This window comes from Brienomyrus brachyistius, chromosome 3 (genome assembly GCF_023856365.1).
Source record: "Brienomyrus brachyistius isolate T26 chromosome 3, BBRACH_0.4, whole genome shotgun sequence".
Taxonomy (NCBI): domain Eukaryota; kingdom Metazoa; phylum Chordata; class Actinopteri; order Osteoglossiformes; family Mormyridae; genus Brienomyrus; species Brienomyrus brachyistius.
The window spans coordinates 13,864,564-13,883,684 of NC_064535.1; the positions used below are offsets into that span (position 1 = coordinate 13,864,564).

Consider the following 19,121-nt stretch of genomic DNA (forward strand, 5'->3'; position numbering starts at 1 on the left):
GTCATCTAGTTCTTACAATACCACCCAAGACTAAGGTCTCCATGACTAGAAGGGTTGTGATGTACAACAGGACGTTACAGGACCATAACATGTCTGTATCAGCTGTAGAATATTTGGAAGCTGTAAGCCACTAAATGGGATAATCTGTGACAAGGAAGGCAGGCAGCTTCATGCTTCTTGCTAGTCAAGGTTAGTGCCACCCTGCAGCTTAGAAGAGCCCTGTTATGGAAGGCAGGGCACGCTGAGATAGGCAGACTTGGATTAATTGTGTAACTATCCCTTTCTGAGCTGAAGTCTGGTTGATTTTTGAGTAGCTATTAGGTCTATTTTATCTGGCATCATTATCTCTGTGTTCAATTGTCTGGGTTATTAGTTAAACCAAGCAGGTTTGTTATGGCACGGAGATCAAAAAACTACTCAACCACTCCAATGGGAGGAGTCTAGAGATTAGACGCCATGCTGTGTTATTGATCGTTATTACGCATCTGCGAATGATTTTTTTTTCTGAATCTGCGGGGATGGTGCGAGCCAGACTTCACCGGTAAAGGGTGGAAACTGCACCGCCAGGCGACTGGGAAGGGATAAAAAAAAAAACGAAGACGCTTTGCACCTCGCGCTATTCCTGGTTCACATAACGACGATGGCGATGCACGTCAAAACAGCAGGAGTCACTCCGCCTCAAAGACTGTAATTTTTTTTCTCTAAGATTTGTTCTGAATGTTCTCACCTGCTGGCTTTCAATGCCGCAGCCACGGGCATCTGTATAAAAATGAAAAACACCGTGTTTTGCACCCAAGCAGAGCGACGACAATGTAGGACGGAAACCTGCCATGTCAACAACAGCGCGTCAAAATGCTTGTTGCGAAAAAAAAAATGTCCTCAGCCTTCAGGAAAACGAGTGATGGGCTGTTTTCTTTTGTTAATATAAAGCCCCATCCCTTTGAAGTAGTCACCCCCCCTTCACACACACACATACACACACACACACACACTCTCCTGCCCCTTCAGACCCTAATTACAGGGTGAATAAAACTTCCAAATAAAACTGATTTGGAGTGACATGGGTCTGTTCTGTCCCAGAAAATGGTAGGGGTGTGTGTGGCACACGGTCAACAGCAGGGTGGGGGGTGGCTCGACAGGATGGTCCCAGCGTGTCACAGTTTGGGGTTAGGCTCTATCCTCCTCCGGGGTGCTCCATTCACAGTCTCACACGTCTCTGTCAGAGGAGAGACCAGGGAGGGAGGAGGGTGGAGGAGGAGGAGAAAGGATATGGGGACTGCACTGAGAGCGGGAGGAAGAGAGAGTAGGAAGGAAAGCAGAGAGTAGCAAAAAGTAAGAGAAAGAGTGTGCGAGTGAAGGAAGAAGAGGAGAGAGGAAGCAAGCTAAGGGAGATAAAGGCTGACAGGATTCTGGGGGGAGTAGCACGAGGGGAGGGGGGCAGCGTGACTGACTTCACGCACTTTAAATAGTTCCAGCTTGAGATTGTTCCCCTGACACCTAAAGTAATGCACAGTGGTCACATTTCTGCTCCCTCTCCACTGCTTAGGGGTTTATTTTTATTCGATATCGTTACCGGGGAGCGGTATAAAGAGCCCGGCTCTCGGCTGGTTCCGGCCGCTCCGCTACACCCCCCCCCCCCCCCGCGCTGATGGCCAGCTTCCGTCTACTGTCACCGCACCCTGACACCCTCACACGCCTCACATCCCCGCCTCCAATGCAGCAAAGATTCCACTTGCTGCAACCTCTAATGCATCTTTCTGCCCGCACTAAAAAGGAGGATTATAAATAGGAAATCCCAGAGAAGTATGTGATGAAATTGGCACAAAGATCTAAAATAGCTCAGGTTCCAAACAGCTGTTTTATAGACAGCCTCTTGGCAACTGAATATTTTCCAGCTAACTCATAATTACAGGAGCTGTGAGATGGTTGCATCCTGTATGTATTTTACTGTAGTACTGGAAGTGCCTTTGTGGTTTGACTGCAGTCTTTTTCATATTTGTTGTCATTTTGTATTCCCAGGGATAAAGCATAAGCCATAGATTAAACTGGCAAAGCACTTGCCACATTCTGGGTGTAAATGCTGCCACCATGTGTCGGTGTGCTGTATTGCATCCTGGTCAGCGAGCACGGCCAATGAGGTTGAGATTCCAATTGACGTCCAAGTTGACGTTATAATATGGACTAACCATCAAGCTTGATGAATAAGCACATTCTTAAAAATACTGATGGCTTATTTTCCAATCTCCAGTCTCAAAACCTAGCCATCAAAACCTGGACACTTCTTGTGCATCTAAAATAAGGAGAGATAAGAGTTTACAGTCACTGCTGTGTTTTATTCAATGAAGCCCAGCCCCCGGGAAGCTGCCACAGTGATGACTGTACGGTTTAGTCGCTATCTCATAGGAGCTAGGAGGATCTTAGAGGAGAACATCTCGCTTTTTTTTATTATCAACTCAGCAAATTATGTCTGTTGTCTGAATTATTTGTCAGAGTAATGCCCCAGGAGAAATAAACTGCAGAATTTTAAAATTGCATGAGTGAGTAATGTGAGAAATATTGAGATTTTAAGCAAAGAAATATTAAAAAAATTAAATAGAAAACATACGACTATCATCATTGGATGCAGAAGGAAGCCTCTTAGCGTAATCTACTTTGAGGATAGAGAGGTTCACCAAAGACCCAGCATAGATCAATTTTAGATGCCCATGGGTCTTCTGGGATGAGATGATGTCTCGTGAGTCGTGGTTTGTAGAGGATAGTCTCATCTTTATATTGTAGTGATCTAGTTTTTAATCTAAGAAATACAATGGAATGACACCTGTTCTTGGGAATATGTAAGTCAAATTATTGAGAAAAAAATCACTAATACAGTATAGTGTACAGTTCACTCTTGTCAAAGTCCTTAAGCTACTGTATTTTAATTTTTAACTACAGTAACTAATGAAGTGCTAAGCTGCTCTTATAGTATTAGTGGTATGCATGATTTGCTGGATTGAGCACGTCCTAATTAAGGTAATAATTAAATATAAATGTCATCTCCCCAAGGCCAGCCTCAGCTTCCTCTCTCAGTCTGCCAGGGTCCTTTATCCTCCTGTACTTCCGTCCTTTTAGCCACCAAGTGACCTGCTGTTAGTCCACATTGTTTGGCGTCCCAGTCTTCATGGACATGTGGACACGGGTGTAGGAGTCAGAGGAGATTGTAGGATTTTTATTTTTGATGAGGGGCCATAATTCTTACAGATGGGCCTGATTATTATCCAATGATTCGTGGAGGGTGGGCACTCCACCGCCCAATCACCTTTCAGTGCCTGTGTTTCCTGTATACACCCTTGATTGGAATAGCAGAGTGAAAGGAGGACATCTCCCAATGAAAGCTGATTTATATTATTCATTGACCTGTCACTGGCACGTTCTTCCCATCATAGAATGGGATTTCTACAGGTTTTCTGGTTTTCTCAACAGCTAGTAATTGGATGATTGAGGGCTGTGTTGCATCCTGGGTATCTCCTGCCCCCTCCTTTCTGGAATAAGCCCCGAGATCGCTGTGCCCCTTTTACTGGATAAGCAGGTGAACAGGGCGGCCCAGGACACCTGCGCTCACCTTGAATTGTGCGCCATTGCCTCTCCCATGACTCCTCATGTATGTCCGGCTCTTCGCTGGCGCGGTGTTTCGCTGCGTGCGAGTCATCGGCGCGGCGCTCCAAATGCAGCCGCGACTACGCCCACTTGTAATTGCAATCCCCATTGCCCCGCAGCACCTGCTCAGCAAATAGCATCGGAAGTGTATTATGAATACATAAAAACCCAATAATTCCATTGCCACTACGCTCTAGGGACATAGGTGATGTGTATTCCTTTTTAATTTATACGTAAATGTATTTTGCAAGAGTTTTGCATGTGGAATTTGAAAGTCAATACGGTGCGACAGCTGTACCGGAACGAGCTTTTGATTTCAGAATCGTCTCTGGAATGTCGTAAGGTTCAGCACAGGCGGAATGTGCGAGGTGTCGGAGCCGCGTAGTCACGGCAACGTGGTGAGGACGCCTCGCAAAGACAGACCTCTTGGTTTCATGTCTGACGTTCATTCATTGCCCTTGCAGATAGCTGCAGTTTATTTTCTCAACCCGACAATATTATGCACACCGGGAGACTCTGCATAGATAGAACAAACAATTTTAATGGTTTAATATTTACAACATGGAGGTAAATGAATTCCGTAGTACTGATTAATGAGGTCTTTCCTTGTGCAATGCATGCTGCATCTTCTAGGACGGCCAGTAATGGCTTTAGATGTTTTTTTTTTTTTTTTTGTATTCACACATGCAGCGACGGTGTGTTGGAGTGGATCTTCACGTGCGGACATGCGTTTTCTCTGGTGTCTTTGGATGTGTACGTTTTAGAAGAAAAGTGGCATGAATACTGAATTATGGACTTTGGACGTAATGTGGAGTTTTTTGGGATATTAGTTTTTTATGTTACGTCTTCAACCATATTTTGGGTTTTGTTAGCATAGAGTCATGCATTATTAAGTACATTTGGTCAGTGGCATGTCTCCAAAAAGATAGTGACGTGTGTGTTTCCGTGTGTCTGCATTTATTCTCCGTGGCTTGTTCAGTATTTGCTCCAGCCCCCGATTGCTGGACAGGCATCAGAAAAGCTTTGAAGTGCTTCAGTCGAGCGGGATTAACTAGGGCCGCTACGCATGGCAGCGGTCTATGTCTGAGAGCCTGACAGCTTGGCAATGTGGCAAAAGAGGTCATTTAATCTCCAAGCAGCTTACAGTTAGGGAGGCGGTACGGTTCCTATTCAAGTAAGGTAAATAGGCGGGTGGGATAGGCATCACATAATTACGCCTGCACTCATTTCTGAAGGTGCCTCTCTTCAAAATTAACCAATGACAGCTCACTCTGCCATGTTCCCCTCTCACTATTGGCTGAAGGATCCCTTTGGGTTGGAGAGAGGGCGGGGCAGGGGGTCAGATAATGGTCAGACATAAGCCACTATGGTTGTGTGACTGGTTTCTCCATGGGGAGGCGGGTTTAAGAGGCAGTTTGTGTAAGATATAAATAAAGTTGTGATATAGGGGTAAGTGCATCACTGGGGCATATGGCTTAGGGGGTGATTTTGGTATTTTGAAAAAGGTCTCCGTCAGTGCATAGAGGTAGCGTGGCTTGTTTTGGTTAGGTGACAGGGTGTCTGGCCTCGCAATGAGGGGCAATTAGAGTAATTATAGAGTATTTAGAGGAGAGCACGAGATCTCTGGGGGAGCCAGACGTGGTGGGAGGGACGTGAACTGCTTTTAGAAGAGCTCGGTGGTCTGTCAGATGCACGAGTGAGAGGGGCACAAGGGGGTTTGCAGGAGATATTTCACCAGGAGACCTTCAGGGTAAATGTGAGGAATATTGTGGTGTGAGGCGTATTTGCGGATGGCTGCCAGGGTTTACTGGAACACTTCGTGTGTTAGGAGGTTGTGTTAGGCTATTTGGGAGTATCTGAGGAGATTAGCTGTTATTATATGGAAATGGGATGATTTGCCAAGAGGGGGTGTTTGTGGAGGTTGAGGGACGTGTCAGAAGAGCTTGGCGATGTCAGACTTGTAGCAGAAAGAACAAGACAGGCAAAAGGACAAGCAGATAACAGGCCCCGCCCATGAGCATGGAGGCCCCGCCCACAGCATTGCAGTCGTCGGTGAAACAGCAGTGAACTTTGACCTCAGGTGCTCGGTAGCCATGGCTGATAGCCTGGTTGCAGAAGGTTTTATAGGAGCAGGTCTTCATCACGCTGCCTGAGAGAGGAAGAGCCAGAGAGGCAAATGTAGTATCACGTCCACCCCCCCCCCACAACCACATGCCACCATTTCAAATTGGCCCTTAATCTGATTAGTGTGGTGCCTTCAGTCCAGTCAATGACCTTAAAACTCATAGACGGCAGCCGTTTCTGAAATTATGTCTTTGTGAGTCCAAAAATAAAAGTACTTGCTGATATACATTATCAGAAATGTCACAGCACTTAAAAAGTTTCCAAAACCAATGAGAAATATAGTGTTTAATCCCTTAATGCATATTGACATTTGAGCCCCAGTCAGAGTGACAGCATAGGTGCATGAATCAGGGGGATGGACCCCCCTCTGCATCCGAGCCCCGCATCCAGACGGCAGAGTCTGCCAACCTTCCCGTCCCTAACGGCTGCCATTGCTGCCGTCCCCGAACTGCAACGCGCCAGCCTGGAGCTAACGCTGGCGCAGCAGAGCCGTGAGGCGTGACTAGCTGCTGAGGTGCCGTTCGGCTAGTCTGCTGGCCTGCTGTTGCTGCAGGCCCTTTAACGATGACGACCTTCCTGAAGGTTGTGTGTTCTGGGCTTTTCACTTGCCTGGCTGGATTATGGGAGGCAAGGCTGGTCTGACCCTTTTCGGGAACTTTGGTTAACTTAATGTCATTCGTCATCCTGCCTCCTATTCCGTCAGGCTGAGCAGTAGGGGGCAATCGCTTAGTTCACCTGTGCCTTGGTCTGCCCTGATCAGGGGTGTGAGCACACACACACACACACACACACACACACACTTTCCTAGGGTTTCCTGGGAAAGACCATAGGACTCTAGCGGGTAACTCACTACTGGTTCCCCGGATGATGGCGCAGGCGTCCGAGTAGCCAGGACATGACCTGGAGCCCTGCCGGTTACACTCCTCTTCAGTGGAGCCCACGCAGGTGTAGCACTTCAGCGCCTCGCCTGTTGGGGGAGCAAGAGAGCCTCAAGTCAATGGGGAACAAAACAGACTGACGCAAACGCTGTCACGACTGAAGCATGCGCTGCAGTCCCATGCAAAGGGACCTGCCAACGCATCAGCGGTGACACTTCATTAAACCGAGGGGTCCGGCGGCGCCCTGTGGGGAGGCATAACACAGTGACTCATCCTGGCACACGAGGAATCACAGCAACTTGCCGCTACACTAGAGGGAGCCCGCCAGGGGGGGAATCAATGTGGGGGGGGAGCCCTGTACGGCTAAGGGTCGCATCTTGAGCTAGTTGGGCGAGGAACTCAGTGTCTGACTGTGCCTAATGGCGAAAATGTCCAGAGTGTGCAGCAGCACAGAAAGCCTCAGGCAGGGTCTGAGTGTGCGTCCTGACACACATTGTCCTGTCGAACCCCCTGGCCAGAGTCACACGAGGGGTCGGTCCAGTCTGACTCGCGCAGTTAGCTTAGGGGTTACGTCGGTTGGTCGATCCTGTTATACTAGCTTGGCTGCTGACAGTTTGTACAAATAGAGTTCTAGTGAAACTACGCTGGGGCTGAGAGAAGGGAGAGTGTGCAGTGAGTCACGGCATTCTGCTGATCGCGAGCTCAAGTCACTAACCCCGATGGTGAAGTCAGGAGACTGAACAGGTACCGTGGATGGCTGGACTTACCGCCAAGCCCCGTCACCTCTTTGGTTCATAGGCTAATCGCCACAGCTTTTCAGAGCCCGGGGTCGAGAGTATGGCAGAGTTTTCTTCGCGAAAGCCGTATAACTGCGCGCCCCAGATGAGAGAGGTAGGGGTCTCTGCCAAGTGAGCCCCATTTACCGCGGAAGAAACAGTGTGGACACCGCTGGCAAATCCCAGGCGTCTTTTCCCGAAGCCGAAGCTCGTTCTCAGCGCTCCCACTATGTGGTGCTTTAAAAGAGGCTTTGAAACGCCTCTTAAACATGCTCTGTGAAACATTCCTGTGAAATGCTTGAGTGAAACCATTTTTAGAGCAGTGCTTAAAAAAAAAAAAAAAAAACGTTTTTCGCTGTACTAAAGGACCTAACAGGGCTGGCGTGTCCCTTCTCAGTGATCTTCGGCAGAAGATCCAGAAGGTGAGTGGGTGTGGCCAGGATTCGGTCGATAAAGCCAAGAGACATTTTATTTTGCCCGGCTTAGAGGCTGGTGCCGACGCAGGGAGACAGTGGGTGCCATCCCCCCGCACAGCCCAGTCCTCGCTTCACAGGTCAAGGCTCTGTACATCCACAGATCACACCCCTTACCTGAGTTACAGACCCTCTCCTCTGAGAAGCTCCTTTAGTCTTTTTTAATTTTCTGAAATGAACTGCCACCCCAACCCCAACAAGACCACAGATCTGACCCTGATTTTGTTTTGGGTCCCCCACCCTACACTGGCATCTCCATTGATGATGAATTCAAGTATTTACAGGGATAGTAACACACTGGTAGGGTAGAAAAGACCATTTCACCATTAGCATCATGTATAAACCTGAGAAAAAATTCAGCGGAGAATATATTAGCTTAGCAATTTAAAGGGATCAGAAGAAGCTCAGTGTTCCTGGGGTCACCAGATCTACTGTCGAGTTCAGCCACACAACACTGACACACTGAAGCAGGATACATCAAGATGTCAAGTTCATCTCCATATGTAGTCAAACAGAGTCCCCTGTAGGGACTATAAGGCCCCTCCTGTATGTGAGACACCCTCCTCTCCCCACCCGATTGGTGCCTGCCAATATGCCATCAATTACCCAGTTAATATTATTAATTAATACCTTAAACAATGTGGAGAGGAAGCAGATTAACTGACTGAGGTCGTGCCTCAGAAAAAAGCAGGAAGGTGAGACGAGAAAAAATAGAGGCGTGAAGACAAGGAGGAGACACTTTCCGTGGAAGCGGAGAACGGTGGGAGAGAAGGAGCGAGAAGCTCGGGGTGAGAAGAAAGGGAGGAGTGGAAGAGATGGGGGACAAAGTGAAGAAGGGAAAGAAAAGCACCGTAGGAGATGCTAGAGGACAGGAAAGACTGCAACATAGATGGAGCATGAGAGAGAGGAAATTCGAGACAGTATGAGAGGAGAAAAACATTCTTACTGTGGGCAGCGAGGAGGATGCAGAAGAGGCAGAGATGCACAGCTTGCATGGCAATGGTTTCTGCTCGAGCCACACAGCAACGCGCCTGTAGCTAAACCCCCGATGATAATCCCCGCTATCGCAGCCCGACGAGCACCTAGATTACAGGCTGATCGCTCGTCTGAGCCGCTCACTGGCCGGGCGGACTGGGGAGGGACAGACATGGTAAAGCCCGCGGGTCAGCCCTGCCCCCTGCTGTCAAAAGATCCGCCGCCCGCATGGCCATGCCCACCTACACCAGCCCCGTGATGCCGCTGCTGTCTCGAGCATCCAGAAACTATCGGAGTACCTACGCGAGTCCCATCGCCACTGTGAATGGGCCGGCTGTGTCCCATACGCTAGGAATTCCCAGCGGGGACACTGGGCGATTCTCCCTCTTGTTTTTTTCAGTTTTCTTCACTTCAGGTCAAATAATTTTTGTTCGCCCCCGGAGCTCCTGCGGCAGCCTGCGTGGGATAGCGATGTGTCCCGCACTGGGATAGAGTTCACAGGCCTTGGCCCCAGACAGCAGATTGCGATCCATGAAAAACCTCAGGCCTCCAGAGACGTAAAGAATGTTTCGGTATTAGACACGTGCTGGCCTGCTACCACCCCCCCCCCCCCCACCACCCCCCAACCCACAACCCACTCAACATACAAATAATCATTCATTGGACAGAAGAAAACAGAAAGCCGTGTTATTGTGTGCTTGAATCCCTTATTTAAAAGGCAAATACAGCTACATGTAAATATAGATACTTGCTATCGGTTGGAAGCTGTAGCAACTACAGTGGAGAATTGTCTAGTTGTGTGACCACAGCCTCGGCGTGCTAGTCGAGGAGAGGCTGCTGTTTGCTGCTGAGATGTTGATGTTTAGTAATTCTGTGCCGCGCTGCTGCACAGAAGGAGGAATGAATCACTACAAGCACCTCTTTACGGGAGTGTATCTTTGGCAACCAGGCGAAGACGTGCCCTGTATATGCGTCCCTGTAGTAACTATTAATTATGAATTAAGTTTATTTATTTGCGGCATCTGGAAAGGAATTACAGTGAGTGATGTGTCTTTTCACTGCATTGTCACACTTTCTACTGAGTTTTTAGTTTGGTCGACACGTCCTTCACATTTGCTGGGTTTGACGGATGACTGGAAATTATTCGCTCATCCATCTATCCATCCAGCTTCAGAAGCTGCTTGGAAAAGTCTGAAGCCTTTCTCTGGATGCACGGGGCAGGGGAACGCCCTCGATGGGATGCTGGCCCATCACGCTCTCACAGTCATACACTATGGGCAATTTAGAAAGCTAGTGAGCTTAACTGTCTTGGCTGTTTTTGGGCTGCAGGACAAAACCAGTGAGACCATGAGGAGAAGACACACAGAGCTGGGGGTGAAGCTCATACACTATATACATGCCTGTAGCGTGAGGACGCAATGATCACTGTTTCCATTCCCAGGACGTGTTAAACCTGACACTAGCTCTCTGCATCTCTAGCACAGCACAGTTTGCGGCTCAATGAGTGCAATTAAGTGACAATGCCACTCATTATAAACAGTAGGTGGATCTAAGTGTACTTCAGATGCCACTGAATCGATCACTGGGAAACAGCGGTCGGCTGGCAGCAGATGAGTCGGGCGATGGATCCGATGTTAGGCCCCGGATTTCCTGACTCAGCAGACGTGTGGAGCAAAGTGTCCCATGCAGGTAAACCTGACCTTTTTAGTCAAGCTCCACATGGAGGAAATGCTGATTTGAGTGAAAGCATGTGACGCATTTCAGACAGGTCAGTGTCACTGCTGGGGCCAGACATGTAGAGGACAGTGCAGGGGACATTATGACGAAGAGGCGTACATGGGACCCCCCCCCGAACAGAATCAGAAGGGATTCAGAGCCATTGCTGTCTTGATTGGACATTAACCAGGGGGTGGGGCCGTGACCAAATGCCTGATTTTTGAGTGGAATGTTGGATGATCCCCCAAAACCTGCTCTGTCTGTCTGTTCATCTGTCTGCCGCATCTCTATATTACCACCATCTGGGTTTATACCCACTCAGGGTAGATATAGGAAATGGCGACTGCGTGAGAGCCGCGCCAGGGCAAGAGCGCAGAACTTCCCAGTTTTGGTCCCATGACAGCCCGGCTGCTGTACCCTTGAGCAAAGTACTTGACCTGACCTGATCCAGTGATTTGGCAAAAAAAAAAAACTGCAAGCGTAAGGCTTCTGTGGCCTCATTTTGGGCCAAACTGTGTCCACGAAAATGTCCCCAGAAAGGCAGTAACTAGTGAAAACACAAGTTCCCAAGGAAACAGGTTTGATTTTCCTTTCTAACAATTGCTAAAATGTAGAATTAAAATGATGAGCGATGTTAAGCCCCACGTGTGTGTGTGTGTGTGTGTGTGTGTGTGTGTGTGTGAGTGACCTGGGTAACACAGCTGATCCATTTCTGCTGTGCATTCCTGCTGCCTCTTTGGAAGAAGCAGACCTGAGTCAGGTGTTTATTGCCATCCTTTATTGCACTTCTGAGTGGGCGCTGAGTATCCGTGAGGGGTACCCCCTCCCCCCCCAGGTTACACCCCCACCTCGTGGTACATCGACCGTAGCAGGGTATCGACACATCCGGCCCAAATTAAATAAATTCCATCATCATCAGCACAGTAACTGGAGGACGTACCATTCAAGTGAGACAAAATACCGATACCCCCCCCCCCCAAACCATCTCTCCCTCCCCAAGGAAGCTTCAAACAAACACACAAGGTATCTACAATGTTTCACGAGGAAAGCGGGTGGCACTGGCAGATTATTGTATCAAAAACCGCGGATGTGCTCTATATTCAGCCCACATATTTACAACAAGAAAAGGATCTTTAACCTGTTACATGCAAGGAACATTATGGCCAATATTAATATTACCACCTCAATGATTAATTGTATTGATTTGTGAGACTACTTGCTTTTTCATTTCATTAATGACCCACTGTTGCATTTATGCCCCTTTTGAAGGTTTCGTTTCGCCAGTCTGATGCGTCCGGTTATCGTCCACCTTCTCCTTCCACTCTCCTCCCCTTCTCGCCAAAGACCTCGAGAGTCCGTGTTCACAAGACCCCTGATACAGGAAACTTGATATATATATATATATGTGTATAATTGTAAAACATCACAAAGCACAAAAGTGTTATGAAGCCAGTCGTCCTCTTCGAGTCGTCAGAGGCACAGTTGTGGCCGTGAAGGAGATACAGTGATGTAGGGGCCCGCGGAGGAGGGGGGCCTCCAAGCTCTTTGCCGCGTTGTGTGCACGTGACCGTGGCTAGCTGACACAGTTCTCTCTTTTTCCATCTCTCTCTCCATCTCCAGCCCGGAGCAGATAGATGGAGGATGACGGAGCATAGATGCGCCGTTAGCTCTTCCCCATCTTGGAGATGAGCTCGTCACAGATCTTGGTCAGCTCCTCGATCTCTTTGTTCTGCAGGAGGACAGTGACGTAAACCAGTGGTGAGTGAGGTGTCTGTGCTGTGTCTGTGATGTCTGTGCTGTGTCTGCCGTGTATCTGCCCTGTGACCGCGCTGTGTGTGCCCTGTGTCTGCGCTGTGTGTGTGCTGTGTCTGCACTGTGTGTGCCCTGTGTCTGCCATATATCTGCGCTGTGTCTGTACTGTCTCTGCCATGTGTCTGTACTGTGTCTGCCATGTGTCTGTACTGTGTCTGCGCTGTGTCTGCCATGTGTCTGTGATGTGTATGTGCTGTGTCTGCCCTGTGTCTACGCTGTGTCTGTGATGTCTGTGCTGTGTCTGTGGCTGTGTGTCTGTGGCTGAGCCTACACTACAGACATGTGTCAGTGTGAAAGCAAGCGTGACAGTCAGCCTTTATTGGGGTCAGAGTTACCCCATTCAGGATTTATATGGACCTCAGTCGGGGTCAAAACGATCCACAGCTTTCCAGTGAGAAAGACTATATTAAATTCAGACATGTGTCAGGGAATAGAATAAACTGCAAAGGGAATCAGTAATGGTGTTGATGTCACAGGACTTCCTCTTGAGATGGCTGTGTATGCCCCTCCCCATGCTTTGCAGGTATATCTGTATATATGTGTTTGTGTACATGCTTTCCTAGCTTTGGGAAGAATAGTAACCAACTTGAAACAAACAGAGCAGAGGCTAATTTCAAGCCCTCAGCCCTGGGGGTGTGAGGCCACCTTTGTGCGTCTTTGTTCTGCGTCATGGCGCTGTTTGTGTACCCGCCCGCGCCTGTGTCCGTGTGAGCGTGTGTGGATCTGCGCGGGAGCCTCACCTTCTGCTCCAGTGTACGTTCCAGGGACTCCACCTTCATCTGCTCCTTGCGGAGGCTCGCCTGGTAGGCCGCCTGCTCCTGCTTGGCCTTGGCTCTCACCTGTGCAATGTCAGCATTCGCCCTGCGGGGGCAGCAACTCACAATTACCACCTCGCCAGCCATCCGGACCGTAATGGTACTGTAGCAGAATCCCAAACTGTTCTGTGGATGTTGTATTACTAACCCCCATGTGTCTCACCCTACCAGAATAACTAATCTAAAGTTTATACTGATATTTACTGCTATACCTTCACGATCGTATTAATACCACTATGTGTGGCTCAGCAGGTTAGGTCGCTGCGATACAATAGGTCACAGGTTCAAATCCCTTGACGGACAGAGTGGTTTAACCATTGTGTCCTTGAGCACGGTCCTTAACCCCCAATTGCTCAAAAATGCATGTCACTTCGGATAGAAGAATCTGCTAAACAAATGTAATTTTATAATGACGACACTGACATACAGCCAGCAATAAGGAACAGTGTATGTACATATTTCTTTGGGAAACACATGTGAGGTACATGTGAAAAGTGGTATCCTGACTGCCAGCGAAGATCAGAGTTGGATGATTCAGGTCCAGAGAGTGATAGTCCAGACTGGGATTTTGTTTCAAACAACCAGGTAAGGACTCTGTGACTGTGAGTCCTTATGCTCAACTGGTTGATTGAAGCAAAATCTTGGTCTGGACTTTTACTTTCTGGACCTGAACTACCCAACTCTGGTGAAGATGTACCCATAAGCTGGTGGAGGTTAGCTGTGTGGCTGTTGTGATTGGATATGTCCACTAAGTGAGCACCGCATATCCGCAGAGCGCTACACTCACTTGTCCAGCTTCTCTTCAGCATGGATCTTTAGGGCCTGGTAGCGCTGCTCCTCCTTCCGGACTCGAGACAGGTACTCCTGAGCACACTTCTTCAGAACCTCCTCGTTCTGGCCAAGGAGGGGAAACACTTTGGCTCAGATGGAGAGCCGTTCCAAACCAGATCTCTTTCAGCGTACTTTTTCATTACTCGTATGACAGCCCTTTGGCCCCAGGGTTCAATATCATTTTTACCGCTAAAGATATTCTCTTGGGGCACCAAGATTCAAGGTTCTTGTCAAGCTCTAATAGACCATCTATGCAACTACACTTCTGTTCCTCATGGTTTCCCCTCAGGTTCGGGAGGAGATGTTCACCTTGCGGAAGCCTTCCAGCACATCCTTCATCTTCTCGTAGCGGCGGAACAGGTCAGCTAGGGACTTCTCCACAGAGTTGAGGTCTGCAAGAGCCTGGTCCTTTTCCACAATCAGCTGCTGGATGGTGTGATGGGACAGCGACTTGTCCCGTTGCCCATCCTCTGGGGAACACACGCACGTGCACGGCCCGAGGTAAAACTCGAGAACCATCACTTCCCGCCAGCCCCCCCCAACACACACACACACACACTCACAGCAGCAGACCTCCTCACATACAGACATATACCTTTTTTTCAAAAACACTTATATTTTAGATGGTTTAACTGGTTTTTTAAAATACATATATTAGGAATATATATATATATATATATATATATATATATATATATATATATATATATATATATATATATATATATATATATATATATATATAGTTGAATAAGCAGAATAAATAGATTCAAACTGAATGATACAATTAACTGACAAAACCAACACTGAATTATAGATAAATAGTGTTTCTGCTCATGAGATAATGTTCTCTTTAAGACAGTCTTTGAAAAAATGCCATACAATTGACACACAGACGACCTGCAATGCCTGGATGTTGCTCTGTAAGGCACAAACAGTGCATGCATGGCCATCATAATGTCATATAATCTCAATCAGGAAATATTGGCTTATTAAAAAGATGCGACTTCATTCCAAAAGATGGCCATGGGAGGAAACGTCTTAGCAGGTAAACTTCTCTCTGATTTACAAGATGCAGAATCCTATGTCTGAAGATCTTCTAACCATGTAGGGCTCAGTATTCTCTCATCGATTTCATCTGACGATACGCGATCGTGATGAGCTGAAGGTTGATGGTATAACCAGTGTTTAGGATGCTGTGGTTTTAGCCTGTCCTCTGGGAAAGTCGTGCTCGGTTCTCTGGAACCTCGCAACGACGTGGGCGACGGCGTGCCAAGCCGACCGCCAACCGCCACAAAGATGGCAACAGCGTCTCCACAGCAACACACTGAGGAATCGTGCGGCACGTGATGTCAGCACATGACAGAGACAAGACGGTAATCGAGACAACAGAAACTGCAAACACGGATAAGATCTTAAAGAAAAATGCAAACTAAAATAAATGAACAAACAACAATGCATGTTACTAGACGCAGAGGAAAAACCTCTCTCTCGCTCTCTCTCTCTCTCTCGCTCTCTCTCTTTCTCTCTCTCTCTCTCTCTCTCTCTCTCTCTCGCTCTCTCTCTCTTTCGCTTGCTCTCTCTTTGGGACACAAGAAAAACATATATAGATATATATCCTTTTTACTTACCCGGCATGCCTTACGGGAATATCAAATTGTAAGAAGCAAACATGGGAGCAGAACACAAAAGAAGGGATTGTGTTAAGTCAGACTGAGCGGTGGGAGGCAGAGGGGGGTGGTGAAGAATGACAGACTTGGCGAGGATGGAGAAGACGTGAAGTGGCAGGAGGAGAATGAAAAAAAAAACCAAACAAAAGCATGTCGGACATGAAGGGAGACAGAGAAGAGAAGCTAATGGAGAGACAGAAGTCATGTGAGCGGCTGTATTTAGCAGGCGTGGAGGCCAGCCGACGTGAATGATGTTCAGCGTAGTGACATGGCAGGGATGTGTCATTATTCACAGCATGGCGTGTACAAACACACATATATACATACAGCATGGAGATGGTCATTAGAGGCACATTTTAGTTCCCCTCATATGCAGAGAGTAAAACTGCGGATTTAGCTAATCCTGCATCATTACCACTAATATGTGAATCACGGTGCTTTTAACGACGTAGTGAGTCATTACCCTCATGAGCAAAGGAAGCCAGATAAAGGTTAAAGAGTGGAAGTAAAACTAGACTTTATTTCCTGTTTTTGGTTCACATTTGGACTCATGTTGCGATTCAATCCACCGGCTCATTGTGAACTCTGTTATATACCGGCGGCTTATCCATCCATAACAGGTGATACAGGATGACGCAAACTAGCCTTCTGGCATAAATTAAAGAGCAGCAGGGAGGAGGAGAAAGCAGGGTCTTGGAGAAACAGAAGAACAGAAATGAGAGAGAGAGAGAGAGGGAAAGAGAGAGAAAGAAAGAAAAGAGAGGGAGAGAGAATAACCTGGAATTCTGGAGGAATTCCTCAGTCATACAGACAGAAGATGTCATCCCTAAAAATAAAGAACCTCTGAATGTAGCAAAAAACCCGGCCTGTTTGTATACCCTACAGAAAGGCAGATACTCACCGATCATCTGTGCTATTGTCTTTTCATACTCTGTTACTATCCTCCTGTGGGGTTACAAAGGCACAGAGGGGATGTTTCAGTCAAAAAACACACAAAGCATCTCTTTCGAGAACTGTTTCACTCAGGACCGCAACAGTAATTATAGTAATGATAATTAATCAGATGCAATAGCAGCTAGGTGTTTGTGACTGGTAGGTGACCCTAAAACTTAGGGGCAAATATCAGATTAATTTGGACTTTCAGAGAGTGAGGTTGAATCTCTTTCCTGGCCGAAAGCTCATTTCTTATCCCCAGACTATCGTTTTGTTCCTTGGTCTGTCCACCTGAAGTGGCTATTTGAGGACCCCTTGGTTTACCCGTCTGGGGAGCAGGTTCACCCAAAGAGGGGTTAATAATGCCTTCGAGAGCCTCTCATCCCTGTCTGATCCCGAAACAAATCAGGATAATGAGTTAAGCTGTGCCATATCTGCAATATCCAGAGACCTGAAATCCTCCCTACTGGCCAGCGGGATGGAAGCATAAACAGCAGTTTGTGTGTGTGTGTGTGTGTGTGTGTATGTGTGTGTGTGTGTGTGGGTTTGCATAGATCACATTTGAGGACCAAATTGTCACCAAAGTGCGGTAAAACCTGAAATATCTTTTGAAGTCCCCATTTGGATAACCTCAGTTTTATAAAAAAATCTGTGAATGCAATCAAAAAAGTAAAAATTCCAAAAGTCTTGTATTTTGGTTGGTTACTTAAGGTTAAGGTTAGGAATGGGCAGGGGTTAAGGGTGTCATGATTGGGATTAGGGCTTTTCCCATAGAAATGAATGGATGGTCCTCATTTAGATAGGAAGACCAACTTGTGTGTGTGTGTGTGTGTGTGTGTGTGTGTGTGGAGGGAGGGGACAGACAACCTGGTGTGTGAATCATTGGCTTCCTATCAGTTAAAGTATGTGTGTCTGAACTGGTTCATAGTAACACATTGCAATGTCCCAGATACACTACTAGCCAGCTAGCCAGTGCTGGGGGACGACAGAAGATGGCTGAAGATCCTCTCCGGATCTCTTGTTTTAATCTCTGTCCATTAGAAAGCCTTTGGGAACTTATTATCGCCATACTCGGTCGCGGCCTTACCCCAATCTCTCAAGGCGAATATGAAGCCTAGGTGCTTTGAATTGACCTGTAACTCGTCATACAAACCATAACTAACTCCAGACTTTCTCACAACACCGCAGTGACTATATGCTGGTGAAAATATTGCAGGAATATAAATGATGCACGCTGTCTGCAATGGCAGTGAGTCATCTTTTACACAGAGCCAAGGCCCTGTCACATCCCAAAATCCCCTTCTTCTTGAATGATTCGCGCTAACTGGCATCACCCCTTACTGCCAAATCTCCTCTGCCGTTGGTGGCTCTTATTCAAAGTGGCTTTATTTACTGGCACAGCTTTTTGGCCTTGGCTTCCCGCCTGTGTGGTGTTTGAATGCAGACACCTTCTCCGTGTCTGCTTACAGATGTCTGCACGAAAGTCCTATCAATAGTAATGAGACAATAGAGGTGGTTGACAAAGCCCCCCTGGATTGAAAGCAAAAAACTCGCCTCATTTCCACAACTTCCTGTCTGCTCTCCTCGTACTTCCTCTGCCACTCAGCTGCCTCCTTCTCCTTGGCAACAATCTAGGGAGAAATGGTTCCTCTCAATATAACATAAGACGCCATCTTGCACCTTTTCCGAGGGACCACTAGGGCGCCACATATTTTATTCATTAGGAATTGGCATACCTCCTCACGTGCGATCCCCAGGGAGTGGTCAAGTTCCCGCGGCATGTACGGGTTCCCGTCCTCTTCGCTGTACCCCGTGTGGGAATACAGGGTGCTCTTGGTTACAGCGCTTTCCACTTGGGACAAAGCCTCCCTCTGGTGCTGAGACAGCGTGGAGCATACTGGTTAGGCTCTGCGTACCCAGTATACACACACTCACGCATGAACACGCCCAAAACACGCCGCGAGGTAAACCTGAACCGAACCACAAAGCAACAGCCTTAGCAGCCCAGACAGCAAACTCGGTACAGAGCCACAGCAAGCCGGTTCAGAGGAAGAATAACTGAGATCCGTGTCCTCGTCATCTTTCGCGTCCATTGGCTTAGTAGTAACATGGTACAGGTCCTTTGATTGGCTGAAAATGCCGACAGCAAAGTAGTAACCTTGAGATTTGATTGGGTGATTGTCGTAGTGTGGCATGGTTGTGATTGGGTCCAGGCTGAAAAGGTGATGGAAGACTGGGATCTATGGTTATATGTGGATAGGGGCTGCATCTGCAGGAGCAGAGGTGGGGGTGGGGGAGCTGTGACGGGCTGCATCACAGAAAAGGTCAGCATGGTGCTACGTAGACCAGGTCACAGCTGACCTTCTCACAATGGCCTCCTACCTCAGCCCAAATTGAAAGCAAAATGGATTAAAGCCAGTGACATATTAAAAAAAATAATAATAAAAACCTAAAGCATCAATATTATTAATATTATCCTCCC

At 47.5% G+C, this 19,121-nt stretch overlaps 2 protein-coding genes across 13 annotated transcripts in view; both read right to left on the reverse strand.

Moving 5' to 3' along the window:
- Window positions 1–4,157: 4,157 nt before the first annotated feature.
- ly6pge (lymphocyte antigen 6 family member pge) lies at window positions 4,158–9,085 on the reverse strand. Its single transcript, XM_049009619.1, has 3 exons — window positions 8,834–9,085; window positions 6,611–6,727; window positions 4,158–5,785 (listed from the first exon to the last, which is right to left on the reverse strand). The coding sequence occupies exons 1-3, from the start codon at window positions 8,880–8,882 to the stop codon at window positions 5,589–5,591; spliced, it is 363 nt and encodes a 120-aa protein (XP_048865576.1). The 5' UTR covers window positions 8,883–9,085; the 3' UTR covers window positions 4,158–5,588.
- A 2,256-nt stretch (window positions 9,086–11,341) lies between these two features.
- tacc2 (transforming, acidic coiled-coil containing protein 2) overlaps window positions 11,342–19,121 on the reverse strand; it is an 82,293-nt gene continuing 74,513 nt past the window's right edge. For all 12 annotated transcript variants that reach the window (XM_049006783.1, XM_049006779.1, XM_049006774.1 and 9 more), the window contains 7 exons: window positions 18,376–18,516; window positions 18,194–18,270; window positions 16,608–16,651; window positions 14,346–14,506; window positions 13,993–14,099; window positions 13,131–13,251; window positions 11,342–12,307 (listed from right to left, as the gene is read on the reverse strand). In XM_049006783.1, coding sequence (XP_048862740.1) covers window positions 12,242–12,307; window positions 13,131–13,251; window positions 13,993–14,099; window positions 14,346–14,506; window positions 16,608–16,651; window positions 18,194–18,270; window positions 18,376–18,516 — 717 coding nt within the window. In that variant the 3' untranslated portion in view covers window positions 11,342–12,241. The remainder of the gene's footprint in view (window positions 12,308–13,130; window positions 13,252–13,992; window positions 14,100–14,345; window positions 14,507–16,607; window positions 16,652–18,193; window positions 18,271–18,375; window positions 18,517–19,121) is intronic.

What these genes read in the sequence shown, in the direction of transcription:
- ly6pge (XM_049009619.1), bottom strand. Translation starts at nt 8,882, where the DNA reads ATGCAAGCTGTGCATCTCTGCCTCTTCTGCATCCTCCTCGCTGCCCAC. An exon ending in CATCCTCCTCGCTGCCCACA is followed by an intron (nt 6,728 to 8,833) that starts GTAAGAATGTTT and finishes CTCCCCCAACAG; the next exon opens with GCGAGGCGCTGAAGTGCTAC. An exon ending in CATCATCCGGGGAACCAGTA is followed by an intron (nt 5,786 to 6,610) that starts GTGAGTTACCCG and finishes TTCCTCTCTCAG; the next exon opens with GCAGCGTGATGAAGACCTGC.